Source organism: Aricia agestis, chromosome Z, assembly GCF_905147365.1.
Source record: "Aricia agestis chromosome Z, ilAriAges1.1, whole genome shotgun sequence".
Classification (NCBI taxonomy): Eukaryota; Metazoa; Arthropoda; class Insecta; order Lepidoptera; family Lycaenidae; genus Aricia; species Aricia agestis.
In genome coordinates, this window is record NC_056428.1 from 32,040,371 (window position 1) to 32,058,832 (window position 18,462).

The 18,462-nt window shown below is 35.0% G+C and overlaps 1 protein-coding gene across 3 annotated transcripts in view; it reads right to left on the reverse strand.

Annotated features, from left to right (window-relative positions):
• LOC121738710 (frequenin-1) overlaps nt 1-18,462 on the reverse strand; it is a 229,957-nt gene that overhangs the window by 102,618 nt on the left and 108,877 nt on the right. For 2 of the 3 annotated variants that reach the window (XM_042130935.1, XM_042130934.1), the window contains 2 exons: nt 17,641-17,742; nt 14,211-14,397 (listed from right to left, as the gene is read on the reverse strand). In XM_042130935.1, coding sequence (XP_041986869.1) covers nt 14,211-14,274 — 64 coding nt within the window. In that variant the 5' untranslated portion in view covers nt 14,275-14,397; nt 17,641-17,742. The remainder of the gene's footprint in view (nt 1-14,210; nt 14,398-17,640; nt 17,743-18,462) is intronic. The other variant, XM_042130936.1, reaches the window with a different exon arrangement.

The following is an 18,462-nucleotide window of genomic DNA, read 5'->3' on the forward strand; positions in this document are numbered from 1 at the left end:
TAAATACTAAGGGCCTGTTTCACCACTTCCTGATAAGGCTAACCACCAATTAACTTGACAGATCAAGTATGGAGAATCTGTCAAAAAAGTTGTGAATAGCCTGTCAGGCACTTTATCAGAAAGTAGTGAAACAGGCCCTTAATGTTAAAATTAATACGTGGTAAGATGCTTATAAAACATTTTCATATATATATATATAATGTAGAGTTTACTGTGAAAATAGCAGCGCCGAAAGAGTTGCTTTTGATGTATGGTTCTATTAGAAATGCCCCAGCCCCCCACCGCCTACGTCATGAATTTTCCCATACTTACAAAAATAAAAAAGTAATTCTTTAGCGCTGCCACTTTCACAATCAGGTGCCTTACTCCCGAAACTGATATCGATTTCGATTTTCGATTTCAACGGTTTTTTGTCATTTTTTAGACATATTTTAGATGGCTAAAAGTGTCAAAAACCGTTGAAACTTCGTTACATTCTATGTAGCAGACAATGCAGTACTTTCACTGTACAAAATATTATATATTTGCTTCATCAATATATCGCGAACTTTAAGCTGGGAAAATGCACCGCTGTAGAACATATTTTCATTGAATGTGATATATAAACAATCCTCTAGAGAAATTAGTGAGTACAACTCTCTTATTGAATAGACACGTCACACGAGTTAGCATAGTATAAATGCCATACAGTAGATTATCTGAGTCATTTTATTGAAATCAAACTATCATATAGACAAGTTTTAATTGCGTATGATTATTATCACTGTATTTTTGCCGCTGAAAGTCTGCTGTTAAGTATGCGTGCGCTGATAAGGGTGTACTAGATAAGTGTGGATGGGCTACTGTGTATTATATTATTTTGTGGTATGGGTGACCTAAAAAGGCTGTAATTGGTTTATCGAATCTTGCAATGTGTTGTCAGATTGTGCGCCGAAGGTTTTCCATTGGGTTGTCCTATTTTTATGTAGGCCTACTAGATTATATTATGAAAGCCATCGATATAAGGTCTCGTTGTATTCTCATCAGTTTTTACTGTCATGATTGGTATGAAAAATGTTTTAAGTGATTAGGTATTGGTCACATACTAGGAGGTAAATCTATTCGGTCAGATTTCTGGCAGACTGACCTGACCCGGGTCCGGAGTCGTATGAGCATTCACACGGGTATGCACAAAAGAAGTTAACATAATATTATATGGTAATAGATCGTGTAGATTTAGCTTCGATCAAATATTTTTGAGCTTTAGCTTTAATTTAAGAGGGCGACTAACGCAAAAATTAAACATCGTCTTTATCTCCTCACACTCACGTCCGACTTTTTTATGCCAGGTGAAAAAGGACGACGCGGAATCATCGCCAAGTTAGTTTTTTCTTAATAACTCGATAAATATACAACATTTAAAAAATCCGCTATTCTCTATTATAGAATTTTATACAATGTGTTAAAATACTAACTAAGTGTAATGCACGATTATGGCAGTATATAAAAAAATCTTGAAAATTTGATGCACCTTTGTGATTTTTTTAATCGAGATAATTTTAAGATATCGTGTTTCCGCTAGGTCGGATCCTCGGAAATATATTGTAGTATCTATGCTTAAAAAATGAAACAATTTGGGGCTTATTTGCAAGTATAAAATGAATTATAAAATCGACAATTTTGTATGTCAATTTTGTAACAGTGACTCTGTTACCATCGTTGAAATAAATAAATTATGATAACAGACTCACTGTTACAAATTAACAGACCTTAATACCAAACTAAAAATATCTCAGCAAATCACCCACTAAGGTTTCATGTATGGGGATATTACGACATTCTATTTTTGGAGGTTCTCTGACGTCACTATGCCAGCTAAGGTATATGGTAGTTAGGTCAAAGTAGACTTATCTGGCAAGTTGGCACCGTCTCTTGGCCAGACTACGGCCGAGCCTTGTTCGATTGCCAAATAAAATTAACCAGTAACCACCCACATCCCAACCGAAATCCATTAGATGGGATCTACAATAATCGGCCAAGTGCGAGTCAAACTCGCGCACGAAGGGTTCCGTACCGTCACAGTATAGCAATATTATGTCATATTGCTATACTGTGGTACCGTAGAGCAAAAATAGACCAAAAATTATGTTTTTAAAAGCTTTTATTTAACTTGTTCTGTATGTATGTTCGGGTGAAATCTTGGAACTCAATTTTGGAGTAGATATATTTATCGAGCTGAAATTTTGCAGGCACGTTTAGTTTGGATGACAATACATGATATTGTATGTGACATCACTCTAAATCCAATATGGCCGACCACCCAAGATGGCGAAATAGTTATTTTCTATGCAGTTCTACAATATGGATATTAAATAAAAGGGCTTTTTGAGAGTAACTCGAAAACGAATGTTTTGTCATACTACATCCAATATGGCGGCTCATCTAAGATAGGGGAATATAGTTATTTTTAAAGCACTTCTGCAATATGGGTATCAAACAAAAAGGCTTATTGAGAGTAAATTGAAAAGTCATGTCGTGTCCTGTCGTGCATCGTGTCGTATCGTAACATGACGTGACGTGTCGTCACGTGTCGTGTTGTGTCGTGTCGTGTCGTGTCGTGTCATATTATGTCAAGTCAAAACCAGTCGGGCATTAGAAAATGCCTGGTTGAATCTGGCCATTTTTTTTTAAATGATATTTAATTTTTTAGTCATAAAATTAAGTACGATTTCATAAAGACTTAAATTAATTTACCAAATCAGATTTTAACAAATTCTTGAAACAAAACAAACTACAATCAAGCAGACTTTTCAGATCTAGTCAGAGATTTAACTAAAAAACAAAAAATAAATTATAAGCAAAAAACGTTTTGAAAAAAAGCTTTTATTTTAAAAGAAGAAAATAAATTTCCCCTTAAAAATTCTAACTTTTAAATTATAACCTCAATATATTATACAATTTGCATTATAATAAAAGCTTGTCGCGAGACTTTACAATCTGTCAATATTTAATTACTTTAATAAAATAAAAAATATAATATCAGTTTACTCAGTTAAATTGGCAGTTACTAGTTCATTATTAACAAATCACGCGACAAGCTTTTATTATAATGCAAATTGTATAATATATTGAGGTTATAACTTAAAAGTTAGGTTTTTAAGGGGAAATTTATTTTCTTCTTTTTAAATAAAAGCTTTTTTCAAAATGTTTTTTGCTTATAATTTATTTTTGTATGGAAGCCCCCCCTAAATTTTTACGGAAATATAAAAAATACGCTCGTTCTCTGCTCTTATTTAAATTAATGGCAACAACTTTATTATTATTAAATTAAAATTGAATGATAATAATTTATAATTTATCAGTATGGGCACCACGGTCGAAAAAATATACAATATTCGGAGGGGCCTTTTCAAGTTTTCAATTTTGTTGTTGCTACGTTTTGCTACATAAAAACTTTTTGTTTGTCTTTTGGTTTGGTCGAAAACCATTAACAAATTGTTGTACAAAGATGTTTATCATTTGCAAAATTTTACGAGGAAATGTTAGCTCCATATTTTTTGGCTAAGTTGCTGCTTATTTTGATAAGTACCTACCTACTTACTGTTAAGCAGGTGTGTATCATCCCACACGCATTAAGTTATTGTTCTTTATAATATCATTAATTAGAACATGACTGAATTCATAACTCAACAAAAAAAAGATGTGGGTTAATATACAAAATATGCTTAACAGCGTTAAATATATTGCATTAAAAATATGTCTATATCGAATTTAATTTTTATTCTTATTCCTTGTTCAATCTTAACACTATTATTGGAAAAGAAGCCGGCACATTCGACAACTCCATGGCGTAACAAAAAGAAAATTATGGTTCCATCGTTGACAAAAACTGTTTTATGTACGGATTCGGTACATATTTCAAAGGGTACGGGACGTAAAATATACGTGCAGCATCCCGCGCGGGTGAATAGATAACTTTACGATCTTCCTTGTTTACGTCATTTACGACATCGACTTTCAGCTTTCAGCAATTGGAGAAATTTTTCTCCATGTCTTTTAACGCGTAACTTATACTAGCTATTTGACCGACTCATGCTCGGTATTCGATAAAACACGAATTAAATGACATTTTCTAAAAATGATTCCTAGCTAGATCGATTTAACGCCCCCGAAAACCCATATGTACTAAATTTCATGAAAATCGTTGGAGCCGATTCCGAGATTCGAATTGCTCCTTTAAAGATATAAGATATAAGATTATCGAAGAAATTGATTCACACTTCACAGGCAGTTAACAGACCTATATAATTTGGTTGGTTTATGTCAATTCAAAGTTGGTCGTAATCTGCCGACTGGTTCTGACATAACAAGACCGAATTATGTAGGTCCGCCATCTGCGTATCAATTTCCCTGATAATACATAACTGTCAAGTGTCAACGCCGAAATTGTCTGAATTTTAAAGCTGGCCGCATACACTCGTTTCCCATATTCGATTTCTGAATTCGTTTTGGATTTTTCTTCGAACGGAACAAATTCCACACGTGCGTTTCAAGTGCAAGCTAGCGCGTACGCGAGTGAAAAAAAACGAATGTTTGCGCTAGTCTCACGGAATTCTAAATCGAAATTCCACATTAGGAAAACTAAGTATGCGTTTTTCTAATGTGGAATTTTGATTTGATATTTTAGTAGGTATGCGAAAAACTTATGTTTATAAATTCTTAACATATTTATAAACCCAACTCGCTTTCTTTCATACATTCGATTGTCCGGATTTTCTTTAGTCTTTAGATTAGTCCGGTTCATTGAGTAATGAATTCCTGCCCTTTCGTGAGACTCAGAGTATACCATATATTATACCATAATCATAATTATATTTATTATTAGCTTTACCTTTTTGTATGTTTGTAGTTATTATATACAAACTCCTCCGTTTTAAAGGCATTTTTTTAAACTACGTTTTATATTTATTTTAATATTTTGTATCAGCTTGCAAATAGCTAATCCATACTAATATTATAAATGTGTGTCTGTCTGTTACCTCTTCACACCCAAACCACTGGACCGAATTTGCTGAAATTTGGCATGGAGATACTTTGAGTCCCGGGATAGGACATAGGATACTTTTTATTCCGGAAAAATGTACGCGCGATAAACGAACTTTGGCGCAACTTAGTTGGCTCTCTTCAACTCAATGGCATCATCTTGTATTTCAATAAAGCATTCTACCGCGACAATGTTGTATAGGGGTAAACAGTTTGGATTTGTTAATGCGTTGCGTCGAGTAGTTAGTTCACGTTTTCAGTTATATGTCCGTGTTTGTTCGCTGCAATAAAAGGAAATTGCCCCGTTCTTTCATTCTGTCTAGGTCTTTATAAATCTTTTCTAGCTGACAGTGCTGGCTCAAAGGAGGTTGGCGAGTCGCCATACATTTACTGCCTGCCCACACATGGTGAACTGTAAAGTAATTAGGATTTTTGTCTTTAATAACGCCACTTTGAAAATTGACACCTAGACAGTATGATACAATACAGATAAATGACAAAGTTACGACGGGATACGTTTTTTGGAAGAGAGCTACAATTCAAAAAACGATATTTTTTGTCTATTTTTGTTCAATATCAAATAATGATGGTTTAAAAACACAGCTCTCCTTAAAATCAAACTCAACTTGCATAGAGGCAAGTTTTACGAGAGAGCAAAGTTCATGCGAACGCATCAAAATAATATTACTACGGACTACCTAAAGTTATCTGAAAACACGATATAATATGCCCGTTTCAAGTGATCTGGTTTGAAGCTGTTTTACTTTATATTATTTACGAGCTTTTACCCGCGGCTTCGCTCGTGTTAAGAAGTATTATTATATACAAACTTTCATCCCCTATTTGAACCCCTTGGGGTTCGAATTTATCAAAATCCTTTGTTAGCGGATGCCTACGCGACGTCATAACATCTACCTGCATGGCAAATTTCAGCCCAATCGGTCCAGTGGTTTGGGCTGTGCGTTGATAGATCACTATGTCAATCAGTCAGTCACGTTTGAGTTTTATATAATATATAGATATTGTGAATGTGGTGCTTCCCAATTTAAAGAAAGAAGCTACCCAAATAAATTATAGCAACGGTAGATTCCATAGAATTTTAATACTTTTTAACTTTACATTCCTTAAGGAGCTTGTCATAATTCAGAGCTTTCGAAATTATCACGGAGTGATGAATATTAATGAACATAATACATTAAATAACCGCGCTTCGATTCGTAATTTTGCAGGGTTATATTACGAGTTGTGTAATGGCCAAGTATAAAATTACCGAGTGAATTCATGACTTGGATAATTTCAAGCTAAACTTCTCAATGAGATCAGTTCGCCGAGAATTGTTCGGAAAATGTAATGAAAGGGCTTTAAAAAAAAATTTACCCCGCAGACGGCAAATTCATTAATCCAGGCCCGCTCCATTCACGCAATTTTTATGCCAACAATTACAGAACTTTGTTTTCTCCGCTACTTCGTACACCAAAATTACGAGGAACCGTGTATTTTCGCGTAACAAAACTTATCCTGTGTAGTCTAAGACATAAGGGCATGTTTCACCACTTCCTGATAAGTGCTATCCACCACTTAACTTGACAGGTAAAGTATGGAGAATCTGTAAAAGTTGTGAATAGCCTATTCGGCACTTTATCAGAAAGTGGCTAAACAGGCCTTAAATCAACGTTACCAAGTTCACAAATCAGAATGTTGATGCGATAAAATAATTAACTTAAAGTTAGCTACCCTATCGTTCGACCAACATCATCATCCATTTTTTGTCTAAACTCTACATAAAAATATCATATGAAATTCGATTTTAGTATTCTCTAAATACTTTATAGATTTTCGATACAATAGTCTTCATTAAAAATAGAATTCCTACTTATTCGTTTGGTGACAATAATTCGTTTCAGCCGACTGACGGAGGACGCAGTCAAACCGGCGCCAAAACTTCCAACTGTTATAAAGAAAACTTATCCACTTACCCCGCGCCTGCCAGAGACACGGTATTATCGCCCTTATGACACTAAGCGATTAATTCAATTTATTATAATTAAGTATCTATTGAAAGGGTGAAATTAGTATTTTAAAACTTTTATTGCTCACAAGAGATTATAGTTCTTAGCTTTAACTATCCTACGAATAATAAAAACTAAAGAATCGTAACTCCCATACTTACTATTACCGTTTTAAAGATGATGGGAAGGATTAGTAATCGAGGGAACTCCTGAAAATTTATATAGAAACATAATATGGTGATTTTTGTATGTGAAGTATACTAAGTATATCTACCAAAAAGTAAGATTTTGCATCAAGGTGGTTGCAATGGTGCTGACGGAACTCCTAGTGACTCCTTATAGATTGTTAAGTTGTGGGTTTTGGCGTTGTTTTAAGAACAGAAAGCATATTATGCAACTGTGCAAATTATATTCACCATCATCATCACTACCATATTTAGAGCGTGCAAAAATAAAGGTGGCAACCCTAATAGAAGAATTATTTTATACATTTTAGCTTAAGCATATTCTTATTGTTTTTACCTTGGAAGTTGGTTTAATTTTTTTGTTAAAAATAATATTATTACACGCTTTAGGTATATTAGCTTCACTTGTAAGGTTGTAACTAAATACTATTATGTATTTAAGAAAATCTTGGAATCTTAATTTCACCCATTTCCCGATCTTCGATTAGGATGAAATTTTGCACACGCTCTGAGTTCTGATGACAATACATGGCTAGCCAAAAAACGTCATTACTGTAAAATCAATATGGCTGCCTCCCCAAGATGGCGGACAGGCTATTTGAAATGCACCCCGAATCATATCAAATGAAAGGGTTTGCTGTCAGGAATACGAAAAAAATAGTCACGTGACTTAAATCTAATATGGCGGACATCCAAGATGGCGGATTGGCTTTGTGCGTGCTAAAATCGTGTTTTTTAGTTTTTTAAACTATTCATTGTATTAGTTACTCAACCTATACGTATTTTGGAGCGTCTATAATATTATGTGTCTATAATCATATAGCATACCTATCTAAAAATAGACGATATAATATCAAAATAATCGCTGCAATTACGGAATCATTGGAGCAATTATGAGAAAATTCAACTCAAACGAACAAACGAACGGCTCTGGCGACTGGCGCTCATTAAACGACACTACTGATTACAAAGAGGCTCATAATTACGGATAAAAGTGGATTCAGAATTTGAGGTGTACAAAATGATCATGGTGTGTTATCGTTTTAATGACTTTTGCTTCTATATTTTTCTACTATGGTAGAAAAATATAGAAGCAATGCATTTTAAATGAGTCATTTAAAATTAGAACAGGCAATCCAACACCGCAGACGACAAGAAGCAGCTTAATTTTTTATTTTATTGGAAATGTGTATTTTAATCTATCTGTATTAAGTAAAGTTGAGTTTTGAATTAAACAAAATATATCGACAAGTTGCAGTTGCAACTTCCTTGTGCACTGACCCTAACTTCCCAATGCATCCAACCAAAACCTCCCAAAACTGTACAGAACTCCAAATTAGAAGTAGGTCAATTTTCTGTGAGCTGTTCTAGAATCGACAAGATCTCTGGATTCGGGTCTACAGGTCCTCATGTTACGCTAACGCCTCGAATACGGATTCGCCAAATAGTGCATCCGAATGTAAATGCCCGCCAGAATGTAAATGCGCAAGACGGGTCTACTTACACCGCGCCGTAACAAGACGAGGCGCGACGATGCACCAATGAATTAAAATGAATTAATGTCAAATAGCGCGGTTTAACATTTTGTGTCAATGTTATAAATGACAAAATTAATATTATATTTTAAAGTATATTATATTAAAATTTTAAATAATACAATACATGTTACTAACGAAACGAATATTGTTTAATCCACACAACAGGAGAAAAAATGGCAGGGTAAGGTCCAAGAAAGATTAAAAAGAAGCTTGTTTTTTTGCTATTAGTATTGTAAACAGAAGCAAAAAAACAAGCTTTTTTTTTAATGAAAAATTTTAAAAAATTATTGCAAAGTTTCGAATTAATTAGACTAATATGGATGGTAAAAATCGTGCTCGAAGATTTCGTTACCTTCTTACAGTCCAAACTTATAAAAACGCGTTAAAAATGCGAAAATGAGCTGAAAATCTCAAAGCGATTCACATTACTACATACAAGTTTGTTTTCTGTCATTGACTATTTCGTGGCTAATGGAATTACACGCATAATTTGTATTCGGCCAATAAAATCCTCCCATAAACGCGTGCCGAATTTTACGACATCGCGTTGCGTGTTGGGTAGCGAAACGTTTTCGCGGCTATTACGAGTAAGTATAAATAAAGTTCTCGGGACGCATTTACTCGTCATTATTTTATTACAGCCGCAAGATACTGCTTAGTTGTTTTCATGCACATTAAAAGAAGTTTAAAACATGTTTATTGAACTTAAGTCATAAAAGTGAACTCATCGCATTTTAATTTCTAATGAAAATGCAGGTGTCATTGATACAGCTTTCGCATCTATTAAATGTTAATACTACTTATACATCAAAGGGGTATCAATGGCCAAATCCGGATTAGTATGCCGTATGCCATCTGATTCCGAGTTTCAGAGAAACATCCAGTCCTGAGCTTCATAATGCGAGGCATTCAATGCGGTGCTAATTCTATGCGTACACCGAACATCGCATTTCCATCTTATTCACTATGGCGACAAGGCTCAGAAATTATAGATTTGTAGAACCGTGCCATGCCCAGATACTAGTGGCGAATTCAAAAGCAAATTCAGCCAAGGTGCGGCATTGGAACACGCAAGCAATATTATGGTCCACATAAAGAAATTAATAAATCATGGCAAGGTTACTTCTTTATTTTTAATCACACTAATTAAAGGGCGTTAGTTTGTGAAAGTGTAAGTTTGTTATCTTTTTACGCAATTGTAGTATTTGAAAAAAGATAAAACCAACTTCGAACTTGTACATAATTGTTGAGAATTAAAATTCCGTATCTCAAAAACTACTGAACCGATTTTAATGAAACTTGCAGTGTTCCCTAAGTTGAACATGAACAATTATAACCTAGTAGTGTTGGTAAAAATAGCATTAGCAATAATAATTAATTGTTAAATACGTCAATGATTAAATTAATCGTACTTGCTAAAAATACGATTGCTAACATTATCGTGCGCAGCAACAGTCTGCGATCATGATAAAAATCACGTCCGCGCTGTTTCGCACCGCGGTGCAAACTGTTAAGAGGATACAACAGGGGCGAGAGAAATTGAAAATAGGTATTTGAAAATGTATTGCTGTCTCACCAATCTCAAGTCTCCCACCGCAGAGCGCGATAGAGACAACACGACAAAAGTTCTAATAAAAGAACAGAAAGTCTTCGATTCGTTGTCCGCTGATTCCTTCTCCAAAACTTAACCGATTTAAGTATTTTTTTCATTAAGAATTAAAGCAAGGCTTGAGCTGTGTTTCTATGTTTTATTTTTTTTGTATATTCTTTTTTTTTGTGGGTGTTTGAACACAGAGGAAAATCTGGCCATTTTTTTGGGTTTTTGGACGTTCTTATCTTTTTTAATAATTAAATTCTGAAAAAAAAGAAAACATAGGGACATGCTAATAGTGGCCATAGATATTCAGAAAAAAAATCATAACTCTACCGGTATTATCCAGGGAGGAAACAGGGGACAGCGTTTGTATGGAAAAACGGCGGTGTGGAATCCTCTTAATGAATTGCTATTTTTCACTTGATGCGAAATAATACACGACGCGAGCGGTGCGATGCGAACCGATAATTCACGATGCCGCGTTTTTAGCAAATAGCAAAGCTATACTAAAAACTTAGCATGCTGTGACATCAAAATTAGCATGTTAATGAAATTAATAGAAAATAGCATTAATTCCCATTACTAATACCTAGTACAACCAAAAATATCCGGATATACGATACACTTTTGAAATTTGGCACATTTGATCAGACGCTGATATAAAACTAACGCGTCGAATTGATAATCTCCTTTTTTTAAGTTAGTTAAAATTTGCTAAGCTGATTTTGATACAAAATGGCATGGACTGCCATGATCAGCAACTACTGCTAAGTTGGGCTCTGCGACGTCAGGTTACAAAATTTATGCGTCGCTACCACGGAGCTAATAACTAGCGCTGCGATGCGTCTCGTCTCGGTGTAATCTGACCCGATTCTTACGTGCTTCTATCGTATATTATTAGTGATTAAAATAAAAATATTATAGAGTTCTTACATGAAAGGATTTTAAAAATGCAATGCAGCTGCAAAACTATTGTTTTAATATCTGCATTTTAATGTATTATTTTAATAATAGGACTCTACTGCGCGGCGCGGCGCCCTAAATTACTGTTCGTGTTAATGAAGTGAATATAAACAAGAATCTTAAATGCCAAGTAATTAGAGCTGTTCCATGGCTTTCTTCTGAAATTACCGAGTAAATGGTCTTTGTGAATGCTGAATACTAAAGAAGAATTAAATGTATTTAACTTTTTTACCCAGAAAGATCTGATATTCAGCTTCAGAAATTTAGGCAACGAGTAACCTAAATTTAACCTATGCATTTTTATAGAGTTAAAGTTAAAAAGTATGTTTTGTCTTTTTTTAGAAAGTATTTTATCTAGGCACACCTTTAAATGTTTACTAATAAGTAATAGGAGATAATAAAATATATCCAAAATAAGTACACATTGAGTTTGTTTAGGTACCGAATTACAGCCAAAAATTACACTTACAGACCGAGAAAGAGTTACATTTTGGTAGTAGGCACATAATGAATCGACACGATATTATATAGAATAAATAGTAATATAAGATCATGTGACGTATTTTTTTAACAGAAATCTTTTTTTTTTTATGAAATAAGGGGGCAAACGAGCAAACGGGTCACCTGATGGAAAGCAACTTCCGTCGCCCATGGACACTCGCAGCATCAGAAGAGCTGCAGGTGCGTTGCCGGCCTTTTAAGAGGGAATAGGGTGATAGGGGAGGGTAGGGATGGGAAGGGAATTGGGGAGGGTAGGGAAGGGAATAGGGTAGGGGATTGGGCCTCCGGTAAACTCACTCACTCGGCGTTTTTCTGTGAGAACGTGGTATTTCTCCGGTCGAGCCGACCCATTCGTGCCGAAGCATGGCTCTCCCACGTATATTCGAACGTGTCTTGCTCTATAAAAGTGTATTTTAGTATGTAAGTACTTATTCAAGGTGGTTCAATAGCAGTCATGTCTATACGAGTAGAAGTCTTAACTATAGACAATAGTAATTTTATGCCGAAGGACGTCGATGCTATCTGTTACTACCAAGGCCACGGAACTATAACGGAAATCTATTGCCTCTGTTTCTAGAACGTACAGCTTTATGGCGATACATTATAAACGTTAGTTTCACTTGTTTAACTATATTGTTTTTACTACTTATATAATATTATTACGGTTTAAAAGTATTGGAGTCAGTCATAATCATTTTACAAATCCGCTTTTTTATAAAAATAACTAAGTAAGTATGCAGGGTGTAACAAAAATAAGTGATAATACTTTAGGGTGTGTACGTATTCCTTGTAGAGAGTTCACTGTGAAAGTAGCAGCGCTGATAGACGAAAAAAATTTTTCACTTTTGTATGGGCAAGCGCCCGAGCGTCACGAGATTCCCCATACAAAAGTAAAACTGTACAAGAAGCACGTACACACCCTAAAGTATTATCACTTATTTTTGTTACACCCTGTATAAATAATATAAAAGTATGAATAATCAACATTTTTATTTTTAGGTTTATAAGCAAAAAAACAAACAACCAAAGAAATATGTAAGTTGACAGAATCGTTATGACGATTCTCTCGTGGAATTCGGCAACTGATGAATCGATTTTCACTTATGACGCCACTTCGTTTAAGGACGGCTTATCCAGTCCAAACGCGCAATTCGGTCCCTACCTTCACACAAGCATCCCTTATCTCCTCTATTCTATTGAATAAGAAAAAGACAGATGCCCCCGAAGGAGAACTTCAAATTATGACGAAAGTCGTAAATCTTTTACACCTGCTCTATGTTAATTATGAAATAAAGTGATGGGAATTTTTCTGATATTCTTAAAGTCGTTAGAGGGGTCTTGTGTTTGTTGTTTTAATGTATTTATGATCTAATATTGCAATTACGGATTAAAGCAATATAAGTATTCTAGAAAAAACTTTATGAATCTGACTCTGCATTGAATGCTAATATTTATAAATGCAGTCTCAAAATGATTTTTTTCCATTATAAAAATATATACTTAATAAATTATTTATCATCAATCTCAGAAATCTCCAAAAAACTACAATTGGTTTTGCAAATATCATACCAGGATAAGTAAAATAATATTTCCGGTTGCAAGTAGACTTATATAGAGCTCTTATATCAGAAACAAATATAAGGGAACGTTTTTGTGGGAGCCGAAATTGACTCTTATAACCAACCAATACTTGTAACAATTAACTATCACACGCCATGTCAATGCTACTAATACTGCATTTCCTGGAGGGTTGTTTTACTTATAGATAAGCTTATTCGTTGCTATCATACGAGTAGATATCTTATTTAAATTAATATTATCTACTGAATTAATCATATAATATCTTTAAGCAGAATTTAGCTACGAGTTACAAGTTACGACGGCTATAATTTTACCCTTTTGTGTTCGTATTTAACCCGGCAAAACGACACACAATAGAATTTCTAATGTTTATTTTTCTTTTTCGGTCACCGGTGACCGTATGGGGCTTGATAAATTATTTTTTTATAGAAAAATTAAAAAGAGGTCCACTATTTGATATTACGTATTGTGAGTTATACTTCTAAAAAATTGTATTTTACTCAGGCTCTATAGCGGTATTTGTAAATTGTCACTATATAACTTATGTAGAGTCAAGCCCCCGTAGACAAGTGGCAAAACGCTTACGCTAACGTTAACGCTAGCGCTACAAAATGTATGGATTTGACATTAGTATTCGCTAGCGAAGCGATGACTTAAATATTGTCAAATCGCATACATTTTGTAGCGCTAGCGTTAGCGTTAGCGTTAGCGCTTTGCCACTTGTCTACAGGCCAAGTACAGCTTAAATGACACGTAACTTACTAGAAATCATTCGGCCTTTATCTGAAATAAGTATTATAATCTACTAGGTACTTACAGTATGTGGCGTCAGTGAGCCTGTCGATCGTGTCCTGCTTTAGTTTAGAATTTTTCTTGCCCATCTTTCTGCCTTGGCTGTCTAGGTGTAGTTCAGTCACTCACTCACTAATAACTCTATATCAGTTCTTGAACTCCAAGAACGTAGACACTTTACATATTATTCACTCCTTGGCACCGATGTTAACCTGAAAAAAGAAATTTGTTTAGTTTCTTAGCCGACATTTTCGTTCTTAGAGTTACGTCTCTTTATTTCAAAATTTTAGGTTACTTATTAGTAAAAACTTCATTACCTAGTAAATAATTTATGTTTGTATTCATATTGACTATTGTTGTGTGTATCATACCCAGATGTCTTAATACAGACTAAAAAACTTAAGTGTTACATGTGGAATTAATCGAGTAAATTGATTCAAAGCGAATATAAACGTATTCGATTTTAATTACATCTATTACGAGTAAACTAAAACTACTGAGAACACGCTAGTTGACGGGAAAGCTCGAATTGTTTCCGAGTAGCTGTTCATTAACAACATTCGAATAACCCGATTCCGAATTAAGTCTATTCAGTGAATAAAGTATTGAATATGACATGTTTTCCTCGACTTTATCCCTAACGTTTATTTATATATTTGATATATTTTTTCCTCCTGAGTGTTGTAAACAGAATAATTTAGGAATGAAAACAACGCCAATCGCCATTAAGTACAATCTGGATATGCTGGTAACAAGCAAAACTAAAATTAAGAAGGATGGACACGTACTACCATCACGTAAAATTGATTCATAAATAGATGACGGACCTACGTCATTTGGTCGGATTATGTTAAGCCTTGCTATACTTTCTGCATTTGCTAGTCTTGACGGTTGATAGCGATTGAGATGTCAAGATTTGATATAACACACCGCAATCGCCATGACATTTAGCGATACGTTATGTCAAATCCCATACATTTTCAAGTAGATTTTCAACATCTAATTTTGCTGTCGAAACTACCGAATGCGATATAAGCACTGAAATTTTGGATTGAGTGACAACTCGACCAAATTACGTATGTCAGCCATTTATTTCTTTATAAACCGATTTTGATAAAATTTGTTATGCGTATACTTTGACATTGAATAGTTTTTTCGAAAAAATGTACGGTTCCAGCGCGATAAACTTTTGGCGTAACCTCAGAACAGGAAAATAAGGGCGTAACGAAGTTAATAAGGGCGTAACTAAGTTAATAAGAATAAGGGCGTCATCTAATTTTCATAATACTTTAAATATTTTCGCAACTTAGGAATGGTCAAATGTGCGAAATCACGGCTGAAGCGCGGGACTTGTATTGGTCCAGGGTTTCTCAAACTTTCGGCTCCACGAACCCCGGTTACATTTCCAAGTGAGAGCGAACCCCTTACTTATATTGATATCCCCCCCCCCCCCCCCTTCCTCTTTAGGAAGGGGAATTCACCGCTTTGAGTGAGAGTTCGAAATACTCTACCTGTCTAGCTGCCCAAAAATCTATCAAAGACATCCTTTTTAAATCAGCTTGAGGTATCTATAAATGACTCTTGTTGCCACCATTACGTAAATCTTGTCGCGAACCCAATGCCGTCGAATGGCGGGCGAACCCCTAAGGTTCGCGTACCCCACTTTGAGAAACCCTGTATTAGTCGATAAAGCATAGTATCACAATGGGCTTCCACGCCAATTAAACCATTTCAGTCTCGCCTTTTATCATCTTTTCGATCATCCTAGAGTTTTCTTTTTAATGGATATGTATTTAGCGACGTTGTGCAGTGTGCCCTTTTTTGGGATGAGTATTAAATCTCAATTCGAGAATGACACTTGACATCAAAAATTCGTGAGACGGGGAGAGTAAACCGCCGGCGCGGCGCAGCTTAGGAGATTTCCCCCTCTCTTTCTGTTGTTTGGCTTGGCCATAATGTTTTTTTTTTAAATTAAGAGAGATCAAGCGGAAACGAGCAGACGTTTCATCTGATGGTAAGCGAAGCATTGATTCTCGGAACACCAGACTAGGTCTTCCTGCAGTTCCACAGTATACTATCTAGTATCTACTTTGGTTTTGTCAGAATATAACATACGCTTTGTTTGGTTTTCTGTGAGGCTGTGGTATTGATCCAGCCGAGTCCACCCATTTATGCCGAATTATCTACCACATTCATAGTTTCAATAAGATTATAAGTACAGAATATTATTTCCACTTAGAAGTATTTAAAGAAATTTCGTTTACTATTTTTCATGTAACTATATATTATAGATATTTTGTACTCTTTAATCGTAAAATATCTTGAATATTCCAGTTATAATTGTTTTTTACTAAACTTTTACAGAGTAGACAAAAAATTTGCAGGAATTCCATATTTTTCCCTTTGTGAATTTCAAAGCTCGAAGTATTTTTGTAACGTAATAATTATTTGCTTAACAATAATTTTCACGAAGAATAATTTCAATGCGATTCATTTCTGTTTACTAAATAACGACTAAGTAAGTTTCCTGTGCAAATTTACTTAGCAAAGAGAAATTATTGATCAGAATTGAAACCGGTAGAACCGAAAGTCGAAACGAGACGAAACGAAGCGCGACTTGGCGATGCATTTTTCTTAAATATTACGATTAACACTTAATAAAATGTAATTAAGTGACTAGAAAAAGCTTATATATTTTTTTATGAAATAAGGGGGCAAATGAGCAAACGGGTCACCTGATCGAAAGCAACTTCCGTCGCCCATGGACACTCGCAGTATCAGAAGAGCTGTAAGTGCGTTGCCGGCCTTTTAAGAGGGAATAGGGTAATAGGGGAGGGTAGGGAAGGGAAGGGAAGGAGTAACTTAAGCTACTTTTTAACCGACTTCCAAAAAGGAGGAGGACAGTTTTTTACTTTTTTATTTTTTACCTATGTATTTTACAATTTGCTGACGCGGACGAAGTCGCGAGTAACAGCTAGTGAATAAATAAATATGTAGATACGAAATAGAAATGCCAGCGCAGCGGTGCGCGGAGTCACGCTGTTTAAATTTTTTATAGCTACATTAGTACAGTACCGTATAGTTTCCGTGTAATTGCCCAAATATAAATTTCGGTAGTCTTTTAAGAGCACATAGCATAATGCATTATGCATCATCTGCTTACTTTTCGTAATGCAATATTACGAAAAGTAAGCAGACGTAGATTCTGACACAAAATTAGGTAATAATAATTGTAATCTTAAAAATTAAATGCATTCGAGTACTTAATACTATGGCCGGTTTTTAACGAAGCTACTTTTTTCAGTTATCAGCCCTACCAATTATCGTCTTAAGTCCCCAACATTCTGTCTACAAACATCACGCTTTCTCTTTCGTAATATACTCGGCGAGAGAGAAACAACATAATAATATTATTCAGAGCTTTAAAACCCTTAATTTTATATTCAAAATATTACCTTGAAGACTACCCTCCTGGATAATATGCACACGCGTTCTCCATACCACTAGAACTCACTAATATATCCACAACTTTTATTCCTCCACAATGTTTTCGATATCTGAAACGACGGAAAACTTCCGTTACCTCGGGTCTCGAGTTCAAAAAGTAAATTCGCAGGGCGGATTATGAAAACTTTCTATATCCTTTGTCTGATGAAAGGTTACTGCCGTATACAGAATATCAAATCAAAACTTATTTACGCCGCATTGGCGCATGATGGACAAATAAAGGTGATGTTTTATTCCCCATGATTGAGGATGACGATCGACAATTGCGCTTACAGTAGGCGCGCATCTTGATTATTCATCATGATTCATAATCCAAAAAAAAAGTTTGAAACTCTTCAAGTTAGGTACCAATTCAAACTCAAAGTCACAACTTTTTATTCGACATATTTTTTTTCAAGTGTTTTCTGAACGTCATTACTATTGCTGCCATTAACTAACCCGGCGAGAAGAACCGGCGTAAGAAACTCGCACGGGGCCATCTTTGATTAAAAAGATGGAAAATTTATCTTAAAAAATGTAAATTTACAGTGTCATTGTGACTAAATAAAAACTAAATACAACAAGTACGTAAAATACTATAACAGCTCAGCAGGGGGCTACCTTATTCCCACTACCATTCACGAAATCCTTCCTTCCTTAATTTTTTTCTCTAAGTGAAGTGTCACGGATCAGCCTGTCGATTGCCCGAACAGCTCGCTTCTGCAGCACAAAAATTAAATTTATACCTGCAGCATTGCCCCACAGCAAAATGCCGTAGGACATAATACTAT